The sequence below is a fragment of the Coccinella septempunctata genome, chromosome 5, assembly GCF_907165205.1.
Source record: "Coccinella septempunctata chromosome 5, icCocSept1.1, whole genome shotgun sequence".
Lineage (NCBI taxonomy): Eukaryota > Metazoa > Arthropoda > Insecta > Coleoptera > Coccinellidae > Coccinella > Coccinella septempunctata.
In genome coordinates this window covers 7,914,410-7,935,057 of record NC_058193.1, presented here as the reverse complement: position 1 = coordinate 7,935,057, position 20,648 = coordinate 7,914,410, and the positions used below count along the sequence as shown (strand labels likewise).

The window sequence follows — 20,648 nt, the reverse complement described above, 5'->3', positions numbered from 1 at the left end:
ATAAGGGATTCTTTGTTTTATCATATCCTATTTCCGGATTTCTAGAATGACAAATATAGGTTATGTGTGCACGTTGCCTGCATGGAGTATCTGAAGATTATTATCATTCATTCTGAATAAAGTAAAAATGGTTCAATCTAGTGGTATTGTGATTTTGGACCTCATATCAAACTGCAACTCCCTTTCTGAATACAGGAGAAGTAAAAGCACTTTTCAGATAGATTGAAAACTTCCCATAATGGACAGAAAAAATCATCGAATCACACATGACAGGAAATAGGTTGTCATCCTATGTAGGGGCTATCGGTGTTTCATCAAGACCCTTGCTTTTTTTGTTTGACATAGTGGAGTACAAGGATAGATTAATATTGGCAAATCTGAAGAACATCATTTGTGCTCTTGGAGTTTTCTATTTCGCACTAAAAATTTTCAAAGTATTGAACAAAGTAATTGTACTGAAATGGCACAAAATACCAATAGATCACGATAGCTTGTGATGTACTATTTGGTCTTCTGAAGACGTTAATCAACGAAAAAGATCGTCACTTTGTGAAAAATCTGCCATTTTAGGCTTCGAATGACTGAAAAAATATTTTCTTATGCAAAAATTATGGTGTTTTGAAAAGATGATACTTCATTCGTCTTTGCCGGTAGACGATTATACATATTTTATTTCAATAATCATGCTTTTTTCATGAAATTCTACAGGGTTCATTGGAGACGAAAGAATATATGGTAAGAGAGTTAACCAAAACTCTGAATCTATCCCAGGAACAAGTATGTGTAATGGCAGCTTTGTTAGGCAACTTTCTCCTCTCCGAATCGAGCCTACAAGATTTGTATAGAAGGATTGGTTTGACGGATGTTACTCATAACATGAAAGAGAAAGACGATTTGGTAAGACGATCTCATTGTTTTCTATTTATTTGAAAATTTAACTTCAAATTATCTTATTATCTGAAATACACTTGACAATTTAAAAATATATATTGTTACGATCCGTTTAACTCTTTATTTTATTTTGTATATAAATTTGGTTTTCGATCCTCGGAATCGCAACTCATCAAAAATATTCAATTCCCATCTGACTTTTCTCAAATATCAATGACAATTTTCTTTTATCTCCGTTACCATCACATCATAAATTTCAATAGTATATAACCAAAGATTATAGAGTAGAAAGATAGGAAACGAAGCGACTAGAGTGATGCGAGCGCCATCTGTGTTTCAAATGTGTTTTTAAGGCCCTAAGACTGGTTAAAATTTTGATTCGAAGGACATATGAAATTTTGCGAGATGTCAGAGTCATATGGCCATTTTGATCAAACAGGTTTTGAATGTTTTGATTCTCGTATCCATAGACAACCTCGTATCGCCTTTTGTTTTTCAAGCCCGTTCTAGTTGCTGATTATTGAAATTTGTGTCTAATTTCTTGGCGAAAACCTCAAAATATCGTTCGAAAATTTTCGTATAGTGAAGAACTGTGGATCAAATAAAACGAATTTTACTAAGGAAAATGGGAATGTAAGTATTAAAACTGGTAACATGTGACTCGGTCATTCATTGATTTTTACTTTCAGTGCTACGAAGTGGATGAAATTTTCAGGGCGTAGAGGCCTGCAAACACTACTGACTACACCATGTGCAATGAACATTTTACTGCAAGTCGATTGAGAACTGTTCATCCACGTAAATTGTTGTATTCAGGAAGCATCACTCGCATGAAGGGCTCATTTAGGGGAAATTGTGACTTTTATACGTCCATTCAAAAATTCTCAATTGCCTTCAATATATTCAGAAATGCAAAAATTTTATGGATTTCGATTTGGAAATCGGGTGGTTGTCAAATTGTCGTTTGGAAAGTCAAAGTTTTATGAAACCTTCTGTGAGTGTTATATTCATACGTCAATCAATTTGTATATTGTGCCATAAAGAGACCATACCATGAAGAAGTTATAAAAAAGCATGAAGAAATTATACTGACGGGCTTGAGTACAGGTCTTGTATACCTCTGTGAGGTTTTTTCAATTTTGGTTCTGAAAATTTTGTAAATAATACGTAAGTAACGGAAATGTGTATCCTATGACGGTAAATTGAATATTCGTTCATATCAATTTCTAATATAAATTGTACAAATTCAATTTGTAAATTTTTTATAGATTGCAAATAAAAATTTATCACATCCAACAGAGTATTCCATTGATACCAATCGATTCCAAACAATGTTCAGATGAAAACTAACACATTGGTTACAAAACAAAACCATCCTCTTGTTTTATCTCTCAGGATGTTTGTTTTCCGATCTCAACAAGGTCAATATTGAAATTCAATACAAGGAATAGAATTCGAATTTCGCGCCCCTCAATTATAAAACAGAAAACTGTTTAATAAAAGTTTTTCTGTATTGATAATACGTTTTCAGCGCCATCTCATTGTCAAATGTGTTTTCACTGGCCAAAATGTAGTCGGTTTTTAGTACTACCGATATGAGGGCGTTTCCTATCTTTCTACTCTATAATCTTTGGTATATAACATTACTAGCAAGGTAAGTGGGTTTTTACTGGCGAATGGAGGACATATCTGACGAGCCGCAGGCGAGTCAGTTACCTCCTTGAGCCAGTAAAACCGTTACCTTGCGTGTATTGTTTTATATTTTATTTGTTTCTCATCTGTAAAACGGTTAGTTAAATTCCAAAAAAATCCCAATAATTTGTCGCAAATGTCGTAAGCTATGGAAGCGTTGCTATGAACATGTCTGAACTGAAGATGTTTTGTTGGTCTACTTGAATCAACTATCAGCTAGATTCAGCCCTAATATTTTATGGGCAAAATGGTCTATGCTGAAATGCTGCTTGGAAATGAAAGAAAATGGCCCTGTTCGCAGGTTTGTTTTCCTTAAAAAATTTATTGAAAAATATGACGTTTAGTTGTCATTTGCAGATTTCAAAAGGTAATACCGTTTCTGAAACGAAAAAATGAGCGTTATACGCCAAAAAAGGCCAAGGTATTAAGTAAAGAAGAGGCTGAACAATTTCTTTTACATGCTCCTGATGACCAGTGGTTGCTGGCGAAAATTGTAACAATATTTGGGATTTTTGGATGTTGTCGATGTGACGAAATTCTCTCCTTAAACATGAATGATGTAGAAGATATGGAAAAATACGTTATTGTGACATTGCGGCAAACAAAAAATTTAACAACAAAAGATTCACCATAACCGATGATGGCTGCAGCTTCAAGCCCTGCATGTTATACAGAAAATATGTAAATCTTCGGCCTCCTGGAACAGAAAGCCTAAGATTTTTTTTGACATCTTAGGCGGTGAACACATATGAGCGGCCGCGGCCGCGATCACGATCACGATCGTGAGACATCCCGACTGAACGCCACTATATCGCTGAACAGATCGTGATATTATGTGCGGAATATGACATTCGCATGGGACGCTTCTCGATCGTGATCGTGATCGTGGCTGCGGCCGCTCATATGTGTTCACCGCTTTATACAGATATAATTCAAATCATAACCACATCCCCAAAATTGAAATATTTATTCCTCAAATTGAATATTTTGTGGAATAAATATTTTAAATTTTCTAAACTGAATTCCGTACAAAAAAAAGTTTTTCAATTATTAGCCTGAGTCTTTTTTCTTGGACTTTTTATATTTTCTCCATTTTCTTTTTTTTTTCCCTCAAATAATTCGCTCCAATCCGTTCAACTTTTCTACTGATGATATTTCCCCATTTTCCACTCCTTGTTTTGCTTCTTTCCGGTGCTGCATTAGACATTCTGCAATTCGTGTCCTCAAACTGCTCTTTTAATATTTGCTTAGCGTACATTTTTGTTTTAACCACCTGGACATCTTGAGTTGTGTGTAATTTCTGTCCTACAGCTACAATTGCTCTACGGAAAGCTGATCCCTTACTTCTGAAGTATTGCCTAAGGTTGCCTTTTTCTTTGTGAACCTTCGCTTCCAAAATCATCAATCAAACCTCTTCCTCCCTCACTCCTTGGCAAATACACTCTTTCAACTGATGAATTAGGATGTAACATTCCTCACCTGGTTAGCAAAGTTCTTATCTATCCTATCTAATCTCTCTAAATCCGTTTTTGACCAGGCTATTATTCCCGGTATGTTAATACCGATTCCCGGTATGTTCATACCGGTATTGCCCAGATGGTAATAGCATTTATCTTGTTCTTTGAATTCAGGCCTTAGAATAAGAAGAGTATATATATGTATACTTCATTAACTTTTATTTTAGCAGTCGGTTGGCCACGGAAATTTGACACATTTCACTCTGTATAGTACGAAAATGTGGGGTTCTAAAGCTTGTCAAAACATTTTTGGGTTTTAAATCAACGCTATGTTGCCCGTTCTACGTAAAAGTTATTACGTATTTTATCACAATGTCGAATCTCTTCGGAAAATATGTGACGAACATAATTGAAGTTTATACAAACTGATTGAAGGCATACCAAATCTAGTTATTTGCATGGAAAATACAAGAGATCAGTATAATATCATAATATGCTCTAGCTTGAGGAGAGGTAATGTTCGTTATCTTCTTTGGCTTACATCAATTTAAGATTTCAAAAATATTAACCCGAAGATGAAATGCATATGATGCAGTGGTTGGGAATGGGTATCTCCCGAAGGATTTACAAATAATTACAAGAATGTTAAATTCTTCAACAAAAATCATCTTGCATCAATATAAGTGAAAGGAATTGAAGGAAGTTTCAAGTTGAGATGAACTTCATCTTTGAACAAAATTTCACATGAATAAACAAGTAACAGGGCATCTTGAGCGTATTTGTGGCTATTCATCTTAATACATTGATGTAATAATAATAATAAGGTATTTATTAGTATCTTAAGACATTTACATTGTATAGGACAAGTCAAATGAAAAATAGAAAAATTCATTTTACGCAACTTATTCTCCGATGACATTTATCGAAAATCCTGTAGTAAACTTTGTGATGGGCTTTTTCTCTCACCCTGAACGCTCCTTACCTTTGCTCGGGCGCCAGTGGGGCAATCACTGGAACCCCACGTCTCTCACAGAATCTCCAAAAATTAGAGAGCCCGGGTAGACTTGAATGATCAGTGGAGAAGGGTAGCAGTGAAAACTAGGGTGGTAGCGTCTTCTTTGTCTCTGCTTTCTGACGGTTTTTAATCGTTCAAAAAGAGTACCTACCTCTTCTGACGAAAATCTAGTTCTAACTGATTTAGGGAACTGTCTCTCACTGGCAAAAATAACTGGCAACAAAATAAATGTGTAGTCCTTTATTCCTACTGGATTAAATTATATACAGAAATGTACAAGTCTCAACAAATATTGATGTCAACCGGCGTCCTGGTCAGTGTGGGGCGGCTGATGAAACACGGTCTCTCCAGGAAAATAAGGTTGAAATAGACGGTAAATACGGTTAAATTTTGTACGGTCACTCCAGAGGAGTACGGTAAAAATAGACGGTAGTTCGGTCTGTTGAGATCCTGGCAAGTCACTCCTTCTGTCGGCGGAAATCGGTACAGTGGCTGGTCTCAGTCGAATGGCAGTGCTGGCTCTCTCTCTCTCTCTCTCTCTCTCTCTATCTCTCTCTCTCTATCTCTCTCTCTCTCTCTCTCTCTCTCTCTCTCTCTCTCTCTGTGGTCCACAAAATGGCTGCCAGTCAGACAGCAGGTCAGAAGGAATTGTCAACCTGTAACTTGATCGGTCGGAAGTCGGGAATATATTAACAAAATAAGCACCAAAACTACGGTAGGAACTCCAAGTCCTACGGGAACCCCACGGCGGTCGCACGTACACAGATGGCCGGCACTCTACACAGTCTACGATCACTAGATCAAGTTTAAACGGTTAGTAAGTATTCTCAGCCAGTCCAACAGACTAAAGAAAGCGGAAAATAGCCCTCAGGTATGCACTACGTAAGAAACAATAATACTACAAGTGACTTGCCTTAAACTTTCAAACTTCTTGACGTAATTTCCAACTCACGGCAATAACACCTTACACACTTTTCTCGGCAGCTCGATCTCCACTAATTTCGCTCTTGACCTTCCGCACAGGGCTCGAAGAAGTACCACTCTCCGGGAAAACTGTCCCACCATCGGTAACTCATTTCCCCATTGGCTGCACTCAAATTGCCCGGTCAATCAGCCGGCTCGGAAAGAGACAGAAAGAACTGAAGAGAAGGAAAAACTGAACAAGTTGAAAGACCTCTCTCGACTCAGAAAATGTACGGTTGAACGGAAAGAATTATAAAATATATGCATTCTGAAAACAAAGGACATATACGGTCTCCGCTACAAATATGGGACTGATCGGTGAAAAACAATGACATAATATGAATCGGTAAAGACCCCCTATGATGATATAACGGTTTTCTTCAAAAATATTTCGGTTGATTGGTCTTATTATACAAGTATGGGTGAAGAAATTTCCTTTTCGTGGCGGGGTAAAATCTGCCTCGTCACAACTTTTCGCATTAATTCACTCAAACATAAAATTCTCAAATGCCACCACTTTTTTGGGTCTCCCAATAGAAGGAAATTCTTTGTCATCCTCTTCATTCACAATTTTTGTGATTGTGGAAATATCCAGCTGAAATATAAGTCGTTTAGATTCAGATGAAACATTATATAAATTCTCTTACATTGAATATGTTCGCTATCGTCTGACGTATTGTGGATTTTAGAATATCAGGGTATAACTATTTGAATAAGCGGACCTGAATTCTAAATAGCACTTCCTGAAACCCTGTCTCTTTTTTCAATTACTCTCGGCATTTTCGTAATAAAAATTGATATTAGTTGTGGCAACGGCGTTATGACATTAAGGACATTTCATGAGTGCCAACCTAACTTTGTTCTAGTTACAAAAACTTGAGAAAATTATTTCATGGCCAACCGACTGCTAAAATAAATTTGAATGAAGTATATATATGGCTGTTCGCTATACAAGATAAGGCAATTCCCACTAGATCATACCTGAAAAATATTGCAGGACAGAACTTAGCTTCTGACCTATGTCGTAAATGCAGACAGAGCAGAGAACACATCCAGCATGTCACCTCATCCTGCTCCATACTAGCGCCAAGGGAATATATTGACAGAAATAACCAAATGGCTAAAATATACCATCAAGCCATCGCACTCAAGTACGGACTCCTAGAAAGGAAAGTTCAAAATCATCTATACTTACCAGCTGAGATTCTTGAGAACGTGCAAAATAAATTGTACTGGGACACGACTATGTTAATAGATAGATCTGTAGCAAACAATAGACCCGATATCGTCTTGATTACAAAAGAAGAAAAGCATTGTTTCATTATTGACATAACAGTTCCATCTGACGATAATATATCGAGGGCTTACACCGAGAAGATCACGAAATACTATGATCTATCCTTTGAAATGAAGAAAATGCATCAGTTCAGGTCTATTATGGTCGTTCCGCTGATAATCTCCGTTAATGGCCTTGTTGAAGAAGGCCTATGTGAGAATACAGAAATTTTGCAGCTGGAAAACTCTCTTGTCTCTGAGGCCCAGAAGGAGGTCATATTGGCCACTACGCGGATAGTCCGACGGTTTTTGCATTGCACTTGATTATACCTCGGCTCACCCTCCCGGTATGATTTCGTAGATAACCCGTAATGGTGAATTCAAAAAACAAGATAAATGCTATTAACCTGTGGGCCACCCGAATATTCCGTTTTCTGGGATACCATATAACAGAGGATACGTGCAAGATACGAAATATGGAAAAAAAATCTCCGGGTCTGGGTATACGCCGAACTTCTCATTTCTTGCGAAATTTTATTGAGATATGTCACCCCGTATAACTTTAATAAATTTGAAACTTCATATAACACTGTAACCTTTACTTCAACGTCAGAAAATGTACCTGCACATCCTGTAGATTGTGTGTTCTCAAAGAAATAAATGTTATCCAATATGCTTTTATTTAAGGCAAAAATTGAAGCAAATATGAGACAATTAGCCGATTACGTAAAAAATTTGCCACAACCATCTTCTATGGATGCACTGGTTGAAGCAGTCTTTGGAAACGACAAAAGGGCATCTAAGTTCCGGCAGTCAGTGCAGTATTATCTCAATGGCACGGCCAGCGGTTTCCTGAAGTATTGTGCGCCGGCAGGTGAGTTTTATCAAATTAGTTCAGTAATTTCTTCACCGAAAGTAAATGCTGTTTAATTTTTTTGATCGCACACATTGGTCATTGTGCGCTGCCAAATTAGCAGCGAGCAAAAACTAGAACTAAAAACTAGAATTCCTGCACAAGATACGTTGTTTTCAGATCAGCCGGTGCAGCTCTTGCAAATAGAATATGGCTGTCAGAGTCGGACATAACGAAGCACCAACTACCACAAAATTTACCTGAATGAGCATTCGTTCGTCTGATTCAAACATCCATCTATCTTGTGCGAGAATTCTTGTTTTTTAGTTCTCGTTTTTGCTTGCTGATATTTTGGTAGAAACGCTGAAAAGGAGCTTTCGTGTACACTAAAAGATCAACATATAATGCTCTTGTTCTAGCTGTTGCTCTTTGATCGTTGGGTTTAAAACCACCTTGACGGTAGTACATGTTTTCATGGTACTGGCAACAAGCCGACAAATTATCACGCAAATTGTGTGTCTGAATCCGGCAAAAGGCTGTTAGTGCAACGACTCTATCACTCTTAGTGTAGGATTTTGACTTCAGTGGACTGTATATAATTTTGAGATGGTAAAAAACTTCAAATCTTACCTTCGATCTAGATTTAACTGGCCTGTCTACCTGTGGTGATTTTGGCTGAATTCCCTACAAATTGGAACTGGATGCTATCTTTTCTTGTTGCATGTAATTGAGATTGATCTTTGTGTGGATAATGAATGTATAACTTGTAAATTGTGAAAATCGCTTGGTTGGCGTCTAGCACTCAGCAGTTCTCAAGAGGTGGAAAACTCCTATGCGTGGAATCTTCAAATGAAGCCGAAAGGGATTTGAAATATACGGGGGGTTTTAATGTACATATGGTTGATTTTGTGTGCACATTGATTTAAGAATTGATGAAATTGAAATGTATAAATGAAATTGAAAATTCGAAATATAATAACAAAATACCATGAATTCAAGAGATGAGCCTCGTTTTAAATGTCCGTTTCTCTGAGTTTTCCAGTTGAAGCAATGCAACACCGTCTGATGGAGATTTCAGTTTTAATTTAGATATTTCGTTTTGAAATATTTTTCAGAATCCTGATTAATAAATTCAAATTCCGTAAAATTGGAACTTCCATCAGTAATCCGCCGTTATAATCCAAAACAAAGAAAAAGTGTCTAGAAAGTCACTGTGGACGGAAAAACACACCGAATTCAGCATAAAACAACGTGGATTACAGATAACGACAGTTTCTTTTACCGATAAAGAGATAACCGCAACCGAGAATATTTCTTCTGGGTAGAATATTCGAGAATACCGAATTTTTCGATGCAATTTTGGTCACATGACCGTCCACATGTTGGAAGTTTATCAATAGGGTCGCACCACCGGTCGAACGTCATTGATTATTCGGCGATTGTCTTAATTTTTGTTCGACAAATTATACATTATTCAGCTCTTGATTTCTTATTTAGGTCTTAATTCTCGATTATTGATATTCATTATTCAGGATTCTTGCTCGATTTTTTTTTCTTGTTGCTTTTGATTTAGTGGTGTGACCGTACCGGAGTAAACCGTAAGTCTTTTCTTGATACCGCATACTTAGTGATTCAAAGTTGCATTCTTTTATTTGTTTAATAGTATTAATACTTATTGTTAATTCCCCTGTTTGAGGCAGACTTCTGTCGTCTGGCTCTCTGATGACCAACCGACGGAAGTCTGTAATTATTAGGTTTATATCCGGTCGAAGGTTCTTCTTCAAAATATGATCAAAAATGAAAATTTGTCGTCAGTTGTCAATATATATTTTTTCCGTATATTTTTTTTTTTTGAAACCTTGGAAACATTGAACATGGCTACTTTACAGTTGAAATAAATAACTTCTTATAATTCTACGAAAAGATATGTTCAAGTTCATTTCTTTCTTCAGTTCCAGTCTGGGAATCGATAGGGGTCGTCACGGAGTCTTAGCGGTGACAAAGTTGGTTCGGATTGCTTGTTATTCTTGAACTCTTATATAGGCAACTGCTGCATAACAGTTCTCAGAGGCGTCACAAAATACATGTAATTGAATCATCGATCAACATCGAGCATCCACTGACAAATTTTTACTCATGAACTCAATGGATTAATTTCTCTGTTACAACAAAAACATCTTTTGTTCAAAATTTTACCTGATATTGTCAAAGTGACATCTCGATTCAACTTGTACTTTTCCTGTTTGTCAAACTTGGGAACATGAAGTTGTGCTTTTGCATTTGCTTTTTCGTCCAACCAATTCGATAATTCGATCAATTCAACTTCAACTTTGATTTTAGGAATATGTTCAAAGTTTCTGTGATCAACATTGGATAGCGAAAATGATCGTTCTCATCCAAACATTGTACCGTACCTACAAAATTCTTGATCTCATTGGAAAACTCGACAAAAAACTCCAATTTCTCTTCTTTGATTGGTGGAAATCTTCTAATTTTTTCTAGCAACATGGAAATAATATATTCTGCGCGTCTAAATCTAGTTTCAAGTAAGTCCAAAACTTTATTTACATTTTTAGGTAATATGAGTTGAGATTGAACCACGCTTCTGCCATTTCGCTTTAAACATTTTTCTAAACGAAACTGATTTTCTTCATCGGAGAATCCACAAATTCGTGAGGTATTTCTGTACTGGTAAATGAAGTTTGGCCAGTCAAGAGGATTTTCATCAAATATCGGTAATTATTTCGGCAGAGATTGTCTTGTCATGATCTTAGTTATTTGAGGAAGAATAATTGGGTCTTCTCGAGAGGTGGAAGAAGCAGATAGATTTCTGTCAAAACTACATATAAACTCTCACTTTCTCTTCAGCTTTCATTTAATCCGTTCAACCTGTGACAGTCCTGTACTTATCTTGTTCTCTCCCTATCGAATATGGGTCCTGTCCGTGATTCCATGGAAGGCGTCCGTCCATCCATTCTTCCATGTTGGGCTCCAATGACTCATGTATCGATTCGGAATCATCATCTTGCTTAGAAACTGGAATCGCTCGTCCCTTTACTTTCCTCAATTTTGGTCAGCTTCAGCTCTAATTGGAGGTCTAACATTTCTAGCTCTACTTTTTTCTTTTGTATAGCAGTTTCGATTACGGCTCTTCTTTTCCTTGATGCTATACTGCTCTGACTTATTTTTGAGTTGGATTTCGTGACTTTCACAGACTCCTGTCGTCTGGCTCTTTAGTGAACCAAGACCAACCGACGGAAGTCTCGAAGTCGTTCCGCTGGTAATGCTTGGCGTGTACACTCAAGGTTGCCACGGAAATACCACAGTAGCCTATCCCGTCCTACCCCTGTTGTGTTCCGTTTAGTTTTCCCGTTTACCGCAGACTTCTGTCGCCTGGCTTTCTGATGACCGAAACCAATCGGCAGAGGTCTCGAAGTCTTTCTGCTGGTAATGCTTGGCGTGTACACCCAAGGTTGCCACGGAGAGACCACGATAAACTACCCCGTTATCCTGTAAATTGTTGCATTGTGTTTCACCTGAATCAAACCTTTCTCGTTTATTGAATAGGTTATTGTAAATTTTGTGTGAACCCCGTACATCCCTTGTTCTACGAACGAAATAATGTTCGAATTACGATTCGAACATTATTTCAAATTATTCATTCCGATATTCATTTCCGATGGAAATAGTCCGAGAGCTGGCAACAAAAACAACTACCTCATAAGTTACCAAAGGTTTGGTTTGGCACTTTGGTTCAACTTTATTACGAAAACATGAAACCGCCCGTCTGCCGGGCGTGAGTGGTCGCCTTATGGGATAAAAAAAATTGAAAAGATGAGAAAAAATCGATTGAAACTTTCTAATAGTTATCAAGATGAATGTTGTGTCAAAATGATCTAGGATCTTAACTGAATTGAAATCGTAAGCGACTTATGTTTCTGAATTAATAACTTTGATTTTTAAAAAGCTTTATTGACTATTGTTGAAGTGGACAATGTTAAAGTCTCGACATTCAATACAATAATGCCTTAACTATCGTAATTAATATTACATGTAACCTACTATTCCCCTACTCATAGGATAATTCCTAGTATCAGTGTAATATGATATCACAAGATGAACCATGGGTCTTTTATATGAAGATAGGAGGATTCTAATATGTAACTAGCGTCTGCCAACAGGGGTGGTCGCTATTTTGAAACAGACGCTGTCAAATACAGGGTGGTCCGGATCGTAACCAAGAAATTTTAACCACGTATTCTACATCAAAAATAAGCCCTAGTTTGTCATATAAACATATGTCGAGAAATGTTTCCTCTCCGAGATACGGGGTGTTAAAATTATAGAAAAAAAATGTTTTTTATTAATAACTTTCACACTGCTTGAAATATTTTTATGAAATTTGAGACATACGTTTTGAGCGTCAAGGAGCACTTTTTGCATAACATCATTTCTTTTCTATTCTACCAGTGGCGTCCGTACTGCAGCGAGATTGAATATTTTCAGATAAAAAAATGATACGCCACTGGTTTTTCCGACAATAAAAATTACTTTTCCAATCCTTATTTAATTTGGAGGAAATTCGGTTTCTTGACTTTTTGCTGTACGAGGCACCGTTTCCGGTTAAAAAAATAAAACACATTCTCATGCATAAAGAAATCGCCAAAATTTGATATGGTAGGTACATAATAATAATAATAAGACTATTTTTGTGAACGAAACGTGTAACTAAAAAAAAAAAAGAATTAACAACCACAGTCAAAACGAACTTAAAGAAGATGTTCGAAATATGACCCATTTTGCTGAACACATAATTCACATCGACGTCTAATAGATCCGACAGCAGCAGCTAAATTTCGATTTCTCAATTCGTCGCAAGCGTTTTGAATACGGCCAATAAGTTTTTCTTTTGAATTCACAGGAGTCATATATACGATTTCTTTCAAAAACCCCCATACGAAGTAGTCCAAAGGGGTAATATCGGGGCTCCGTGGAGGCCAACTGACTGGCTCATTACGTCCGATCCATCTTTCTGAAAATAATTATCCAACCAGTTACTCACATTTCTATGAAAGTGGGCTGTTGAAACCAAGCCGCTAATCTTGATTCTACTGGAATATTTTCCCACATATTTGCAAGCTCTGCCATTAGAAATTGTAAAAAATTTTCACCATTAACTCGTTCTGGTAAGAAATAGGGTGCAAATAGGTGATTATTATAAACTCCAAGCCAAACATTAACACTAAAGTCTTGGTCGAATGGGTTGTGGATTTTCGTGGGCCCATACATGCTGGTTATGAAAGTTTACCACGCCCCGACGACTAAAACACGGTTCATCAGTCCATAATATGGTATTTAAAAAGTCTCTATTCTGCTCAATTGAACGAAGAATCCATTGGCAAAAAAATAGCCTTCGCTGTTCATCACCTTCTCGTAAATTCGAAGTTTTACCTGAAACGAGTTTACCAATATCCGAACACTTTTGATGTGCGTGTGAATTTTATACTGAAGCCTGATTAGATATCGTCTATAGGTCCTCCTGTTGACGAGATACTGGTGGTCTTTGGTTTCCCCAAATTTCTGAAAATGAATTAGCTATTCATTATATTATCATCAGATACTCGTGCCGCAAGGTGTTAAACTCGGGCTCAGGTTCATTGATACTTTTCAAGTGTTTATGTTGAGTGAAAATTATGAAACTAATATAGAAACGTAGATAAGAAAATTCTTCATTTAGTGGGGACAATCAAAGCCATCAAAATATTCAAGATTCTGGCAATTTTCCGCATACAAAGGTGAAAATTGGTTCAAGAAAGGAAAGCGAACATTCATTGATACCATATGTGTGGTAAGATCCAGGCACATATTGATACGATAAACAAGGAAGTAAATTCAAGAATAAATAAAGAGTACTATACGCTCACATACTAGATTGATGATGCCACAAAATAACGGAGAAGAAAATATTACATTAACAGATCTACTGCACGAAATAAAGAACTCAAAGGACGAAGTAAAGAATTGTATGTCGGCAACAGAAGTAAGAATGCGGTTGGAAATTCAAGAACTAAAAAATAAAAACGAGACTTTAGAAAAAGAGAAAGAAATTTTGAAAGAAAGACTGGAAAGAACCGAACAGTTTTGCAACAAAAATAATATTGTCATATTTGGCTTGAATAAAGGTTGTCCATTGAATACTACCTTTGCAGTGAAATTAATCGAATATTGGATGTGCAGATCGAACCGGAGGAGATAAATGATTATTACACATTAGGAAAAGAAGATAATAGCCCAATTAAGATAGAATTCATCTCTTATCAAAGTAAGAAAATAATATTTGAAAGTGTTAAAATACTTAAGGGTACAGGAGTGGCTATTGCGAATGATCTAACTCTGAAGCAACGACAGGACCTACAGAAGCAAGAGTCCTTTTTACGAGAAGCTAGAACAAAATATTCAGAGAGATCATTTTTGAAAGGAAATAAACTAAAAATTGGGGAAGAATCATACACTTTGGAGGAATTAGAGAGATTCGGACTCGAACGAAACAAAACTAGGAGTGCTCCAAATACACCGAGTATAAATTCGGAAAGTGATTATGTGAGAGAGGAGATTCCGACAACTTCAACGTCGAAAGAAGTAACAAGAGAAATAACATCAAAAGAAGAAATTAATGAAGCTAGGAAATCCCACAATACCCCTCGATTACCCACACATAAGAAAGGATTTTTCAACAAAAATAGGTCCCAACCAGAAAAGATTGTGGGGATGACCCTAAGACATAAATCAACATCAGAGAGAAAAAACTAGCCAGACCATAAAAGTAAGTAAATATTACGAAATAAAACAAATAATAAAAAAACAAATAATTATAAAAAAAAATATATATATATAAAAAAATCAAATAAGAAAAATTAAGTAAAAAAAAAATGATCACAAAAAAAAAATGATATAATTGTTGTTACTACATTTTTTGGAACGAGTAATTAAATTTTGAAATTCGGATGAATTTGAAATGTCAAAATGGACCCTTTTATTAGACAATATCGAAATGACGACTATAATACTATCGTCGTCGAGAAAGTTGATGAAATCAATAAATTGAGGATTAATGAAATGTTTGATATCCTACAGATGAATATAAGAAGTATTCAAATGAATTTTGAGGAGTTACAAGTATACCTAGAAGGAATAACTATATCATTCGATATCATCATACTGACGGAAACATTTGTGGTAGATGACATAAATTTATTTAAATTTAATGGATACCGGCATGTCTATAATGAAGGTAGATACAATAGAAATGATGGTACAATCGTTTATGTGAGGGAAAATATAAATTTTGAACATGAGAACATACAACTGGGGGAAATAACAGCTATAGATTTGAATATTCAGAACAACAAAGAAAGAATTAGATTAGCTGCAATATATAAGTCACCTAAATATGTAATCACTGATTTCAATGAAAAATTAGCGCTTTACTTAGAGGATAAAAAACATTGTAAAAACACATTATCACAGGAGATATAAATATTGATTTATTGGAGAATGAACATGTAGTGGAAGAGTACAAAAATATATTGAACTTCTTTGGCTTCACATCGTATGTAAATAAATATACACGACCTGAAAGTAAATCGTGTTTAGATCATTTTTTCGTGAAGGGTTTTCAACGGGGAGAATCGGACATCAAAGGTATTGTTCTCCATAATTTGATAACGGATCATTACCCAATATTGTTGAGTGTAGATCTGAAAATAAAGAGGAAAAATATTTTATTAAAGAACGAAAAAAAATACACAAATTACCTTAAATTGAGTCTGGAAGATTGGCAGCATTTATATGAAATTGAAGATGTCAATGAGGGAACTGAATACTTCTTGAATATATTGAAAAACTTAATAGAGACAAATACAACCACAATTCGTATAAAAAACAAAGAGAGGATTAAAAAAGAATGGATTACGCCGAAAATATTAAAAACAATAAATGAAAAACAAAATAATGCCAAACTCAAAAAGAATCCTAATAATGAAGAACTTTAAATAAAATATTCGGAAATGAAAAAACAATTACGTAAAACAATATTGAGAGCTAAGCAAGAATATTTTGAGAAATGTATCGAGGATAATCAGAACGAAACTATAGCCTTGTGGAGGTACGTGCAAAATTCCTCGAAAAAGGAAACACAAATTACATGCATAAGGACAGAAGAAAATAGGGTAGTTGAAGATGAACAGGAAATAAGCGATATATTTAATGAATATTTTAGCCGTATTGGAGAGAGATACGCCAACGAAATAACGGAACCAGCAGAATTCGAAGAAGAAAAAATTCATTTACAAGAATCTTTTTTTCTATTTCCCACAGATTCCGAAGAAGTAGAAAAAGTTATAAATAGCCTCAAATCCAGAAAATCTACTGGACATGATGGAATTCGCTCGGAAGTTTTGAAACAAGTGAAACATGAGATATCAGAACCTATCACCTATTTAGTCAACAATTGTTTCGAAAAAGCGTGTTTTCCTGACATTTTGAAGATAGGGATAATAAAACCATTACACAAAGGCGGAGATAAAACACAAGTTAACAACTACAGAACAGTTACTCTTATATCCAATGTGGCGAAAATATTTGAAAAGTTAATTAAAGTTCGAATGGTTGCTTTTATGAATAAGTACAATATACTTTCCAACAGTCAATTTGGGTTTCGCCAGGGCGTTTCAACAGAAGATGCTATAAAATTAGTGACTGAAAAATTATATGAAAACATAGATAAAAATACTCCAATTCTAGCTGTTGTGATAGATCTGGCGAAGGCTTTCGATACTGTTGACCATCAAAAATTATTAGAAAAACTATCAAATCATGGCTTTAGAGGAAAAATAAACACCTTATTCCGCAGTTTTCTTTCAGGCAGAAAACAGATCACAAGAATAAATGGGAAATTTAGTAGAACAAAGATACCTAAATATGGGGTTCCGCAAGGAACAGTACTCGGGCCTCTCTTTTTCCTGATTTATCTGAATGATATATTTCAACATAAATCTGCTAGAGAAATTATAAGTTTTGCCGACGATATGATAGTAATGTACGAAGATACATCTTGGGAAAATCTGAAACAGAAAACAATAAAAGATTTCAGGATGCTAAAGAAATAGTTCGAACAAAGTGAACTCACCTTAAACCAACAGAAGACCCAATATCTAACCTTTTCATCTAATAAAGTTGGACTTCCAAATTTGAGCACCCTTCGAGGCGACGATAGGTTGGAAATAGTGAATACTAATTCAACGAAATATCTTGGTGTTTATATAGACCAACATTTGAAGTGGGATCAACATATGAATTATTTGACTAGAAAGCTAAGAGGAATTGCATACAGATTCAGATTAATACGAAAAGATATCCAATCCACAAGACATCTCCAAATACTTTATGACGCACTTGTGCAATCACAACTCTCATATGGAATCATAGGATGGGGAGGTGTCTTGGATTGTCATAAAAGAAGCATAGATGTCTTGCAAAAATATATTTTGAAAATAATTTATGGAAAGAAGTTCACATTCCCTAGTAGACAGATTTACGAACTATCAAAAGCATTAGATATAAGGCAAATCTATGCAAATAAAATTATAATAAATATCAAACAGAGGAAGATAAAATTAGTCATCAGAGAGCACAACTACCTGACCAGAACAAGAAACGTCAACTATAAAAGACAGAGGGCAGAAAAAAGAATAGGACAGAGAAGCTGCACATACCTAGCTTCTAGATTGTACCCACATGTGCCTACGGAAATAAGAGAGCTAAGAAACATAAAGAAATTCAAGATCCATGATACATAAAATAATCAATTCAACATAAAGAATAACTTTATATAATAATAAAAAAAAAAAATTAAATATGAACTAAGAAAAAGGAAAATAACCCGATTGTGACAGATATTCCCGAACGTGACTGTGAACCCGATGAAGACGAAATATATGTATACAACGGCGTGACGAGGAAAGGGGACAGAACAAGATCTTTATTTTAGTATTTTATAAATTTGTTTTAGTTAGAGTGAAATTTATTTTAAACAACTGTAAACAGTTATTATAAATAACTCACAGTTTTTTCTAGAGTTTAAACAATCATTGTAATATTTGAATAAACTCATTTCTATTCTATTCTATTCTAAACCTTGGACAGGTTGCAAGAATTTTTGACTTAGAAAATCGAATTGTGCGAGCTGCTATTCGACTGCTTGTTGTTTGATTCCTATCAAATTCACGAAGTATCCTCCATGGCACACTTTGCTTTCCACAATAAAGAAATTACAATCTTTTATGGTTATGCTTGTATTGAAACGAGTAATTGGAAACCAAAACTGTCATTTAAGTTTTCTAATCAAATTAATCTACCCTAAAAATAGGAGTTGGGTGTGTGTTGAATTTATCTAATCTTAGAAAATTGCTACAAAACCGTAGTAAGCTTTTTATTGCTATATCAAATTTTTGCGATTTCTTCATGCATGAGAATGTGTTTTATTTTTTTTTTTAACCTAAAGAAGAATTATCAAAAAGCGGACATAAAGTTAGAAATATTCTAAATTGCCTACACAGGGTGACCAAAGAACCACTAAATATGTTCTTTGTCGACCTAGAGCCAGCCGAAAATAATAAAGAGGTCTACAAAATTCAGCATCTTCAGTACCAATCAATACAAATTGAACCACCAAAAAAGGTCAAAGGCATCACGCAGTGCACTCGATGTCAACAGTATGGGCACTCCAAATCTTACTGCAACAGACCTCATGTATGTGTTAAATGTGGAGGGGCGCATAACACCACAATGTGCAAAAAGACCAGAGACTCTCCAGCTAAATGTGCACTATGTGAAGGAGCCCATCCGGCAAAATATAAAGGTTGTGAGTTCTACCATAAAATTTTAAAATCAAATAACGCCAATAATCGATTAAACATACAACATAGGCCAACTACACAACAAAATCTTGGAAAAAATCCACTTCAACAAACACGACTGGACAATAATCCATCCTTCAAGACGTCTCAACAGCCAACCAATAATGTACAATACCAACAACAACAACAACAACAACAACAACAACAAACCAGAAACTATGCAGATGTTACCAAGAACGGCAAGAACGTATATGTCGAAACTACTAGTGATGTGAGTCATATTATGAGCAGGTTCTTAGATGAGTTTAAAGCCATGATGCAGCAGCTGATTCAACAAAATAGTATGGTACTGAACATGCTAACCACACTTATAAGCAAAATTCACTAATTTTATCAAAATAGCAGAATGGAATTCCAATGGTCTTCTGCAACATAAGAATGAGGTCGAATATTTTCTCCATCAAAATTCCCTTGATATTTTACTTATCAGTGAAACACACTTCACAGATAAATCATATTTCAATTTAAGAAATTACTCAACATACTGGACCAATCACCCAGACAATACTGCCCATGCTGGTACAGCCATTCTAATCAAGAACACCATTAAAAACTATGAAATGCCAAAGTATGAATACAACCACTTGCAAGCATAACTGTTATAAAATAAAAGTTCAAACGCTGGCACATGACATAGCGATCGCTGCCGTATATTGCCCTCCAAGGCATAATAACAAAAAACAGGATTTCAAGGATTTCTTCGAAACTCTGGGATCAAAATTCATAGCTGGACAATATTATCCCATATCATTCTTATCATGCACCATCGATGAAAAGAGCCGCCTTCAATTTTTTGTTTCATAGAATTCTTAATTTCTTTCCCTTATCCCCCGAAAATTACAAAAAAGAAATAAATATAATATATCAACTAGGCACAAATAACCTATACACTAAAGAATACATCGACCAAGTATACAACACAATAAAAAGAAAAATAACAATGAAGAAAATCTACCCCCATATCACAAAAAGAAAACTCTATTTAACAGTGCCATATTATAAAGGCCTACACGAGAATATACAGCGAAATATTACGAAATACGACTACACACTGATAAACAAACGACATAAAACAATCGATAACCTATTAGTCAACAACAAAACCAAAACTAAACGAGAGGAAGAAAGTGGAGTATATCAGATAAATTGTTCAAGCTGTCCTGCCTTTTACATCGGCATGACTACACGTAATATGAAAAAACGTTTCGACGAACACAGTAAAAATCACCCCAAGTCAGCATTAGGATGCCATATAAATGAATGTAAACATAACATAGAATTTAATAACTTGAAAATATTACATAAAGGTTATAATTTTTATAAACTAACAATGCTAGAACAATTGGAGATTTTAAAGAACAGAGATAATCGACATTTATTAAACGAATTATCAGATTTCAACCTTAGAGAGGGCAGCCTAATAAAGATGATTAATTTCCCTAACATACCCCCTAACATTAGAAACGTGACAGATGACAACTTAAATTAACTTACACTTTCGTTTAGGCTACGTATCGAATAATTTC

General features: G+C 35.4%; 1 protein-coding gene across 4 annotated transcripts in view; it reads left to right on the top strand.

Moving 5' to 3' along the window:
* Window positions 1–20,648, top strand: part of LOC123313834 (constitutive coactivator of PPAR-gamma-like protein 1 homolog) — a 277,895-nt gene that overhangs the window by 92,586 nt on the left and 164,661 nt on the right. For all 4 annotated transcript variants that reach the window (XM_044898883.1, XM_044898881.1, XM_044898880.1 and 1 more), the window contains exons 5-6: window positions 709–897; window positions 7,981–8,167. In XM_044898883.1, coding sequence (XP_044754818.1) covers window positions 709–897; window positions 7,981–8,167 — 376 coding nt within the window. The remainder of the gene's footprint in view (window positions 1–708; window positions 898–7,980; window positions 8,168–20,648) is intronic.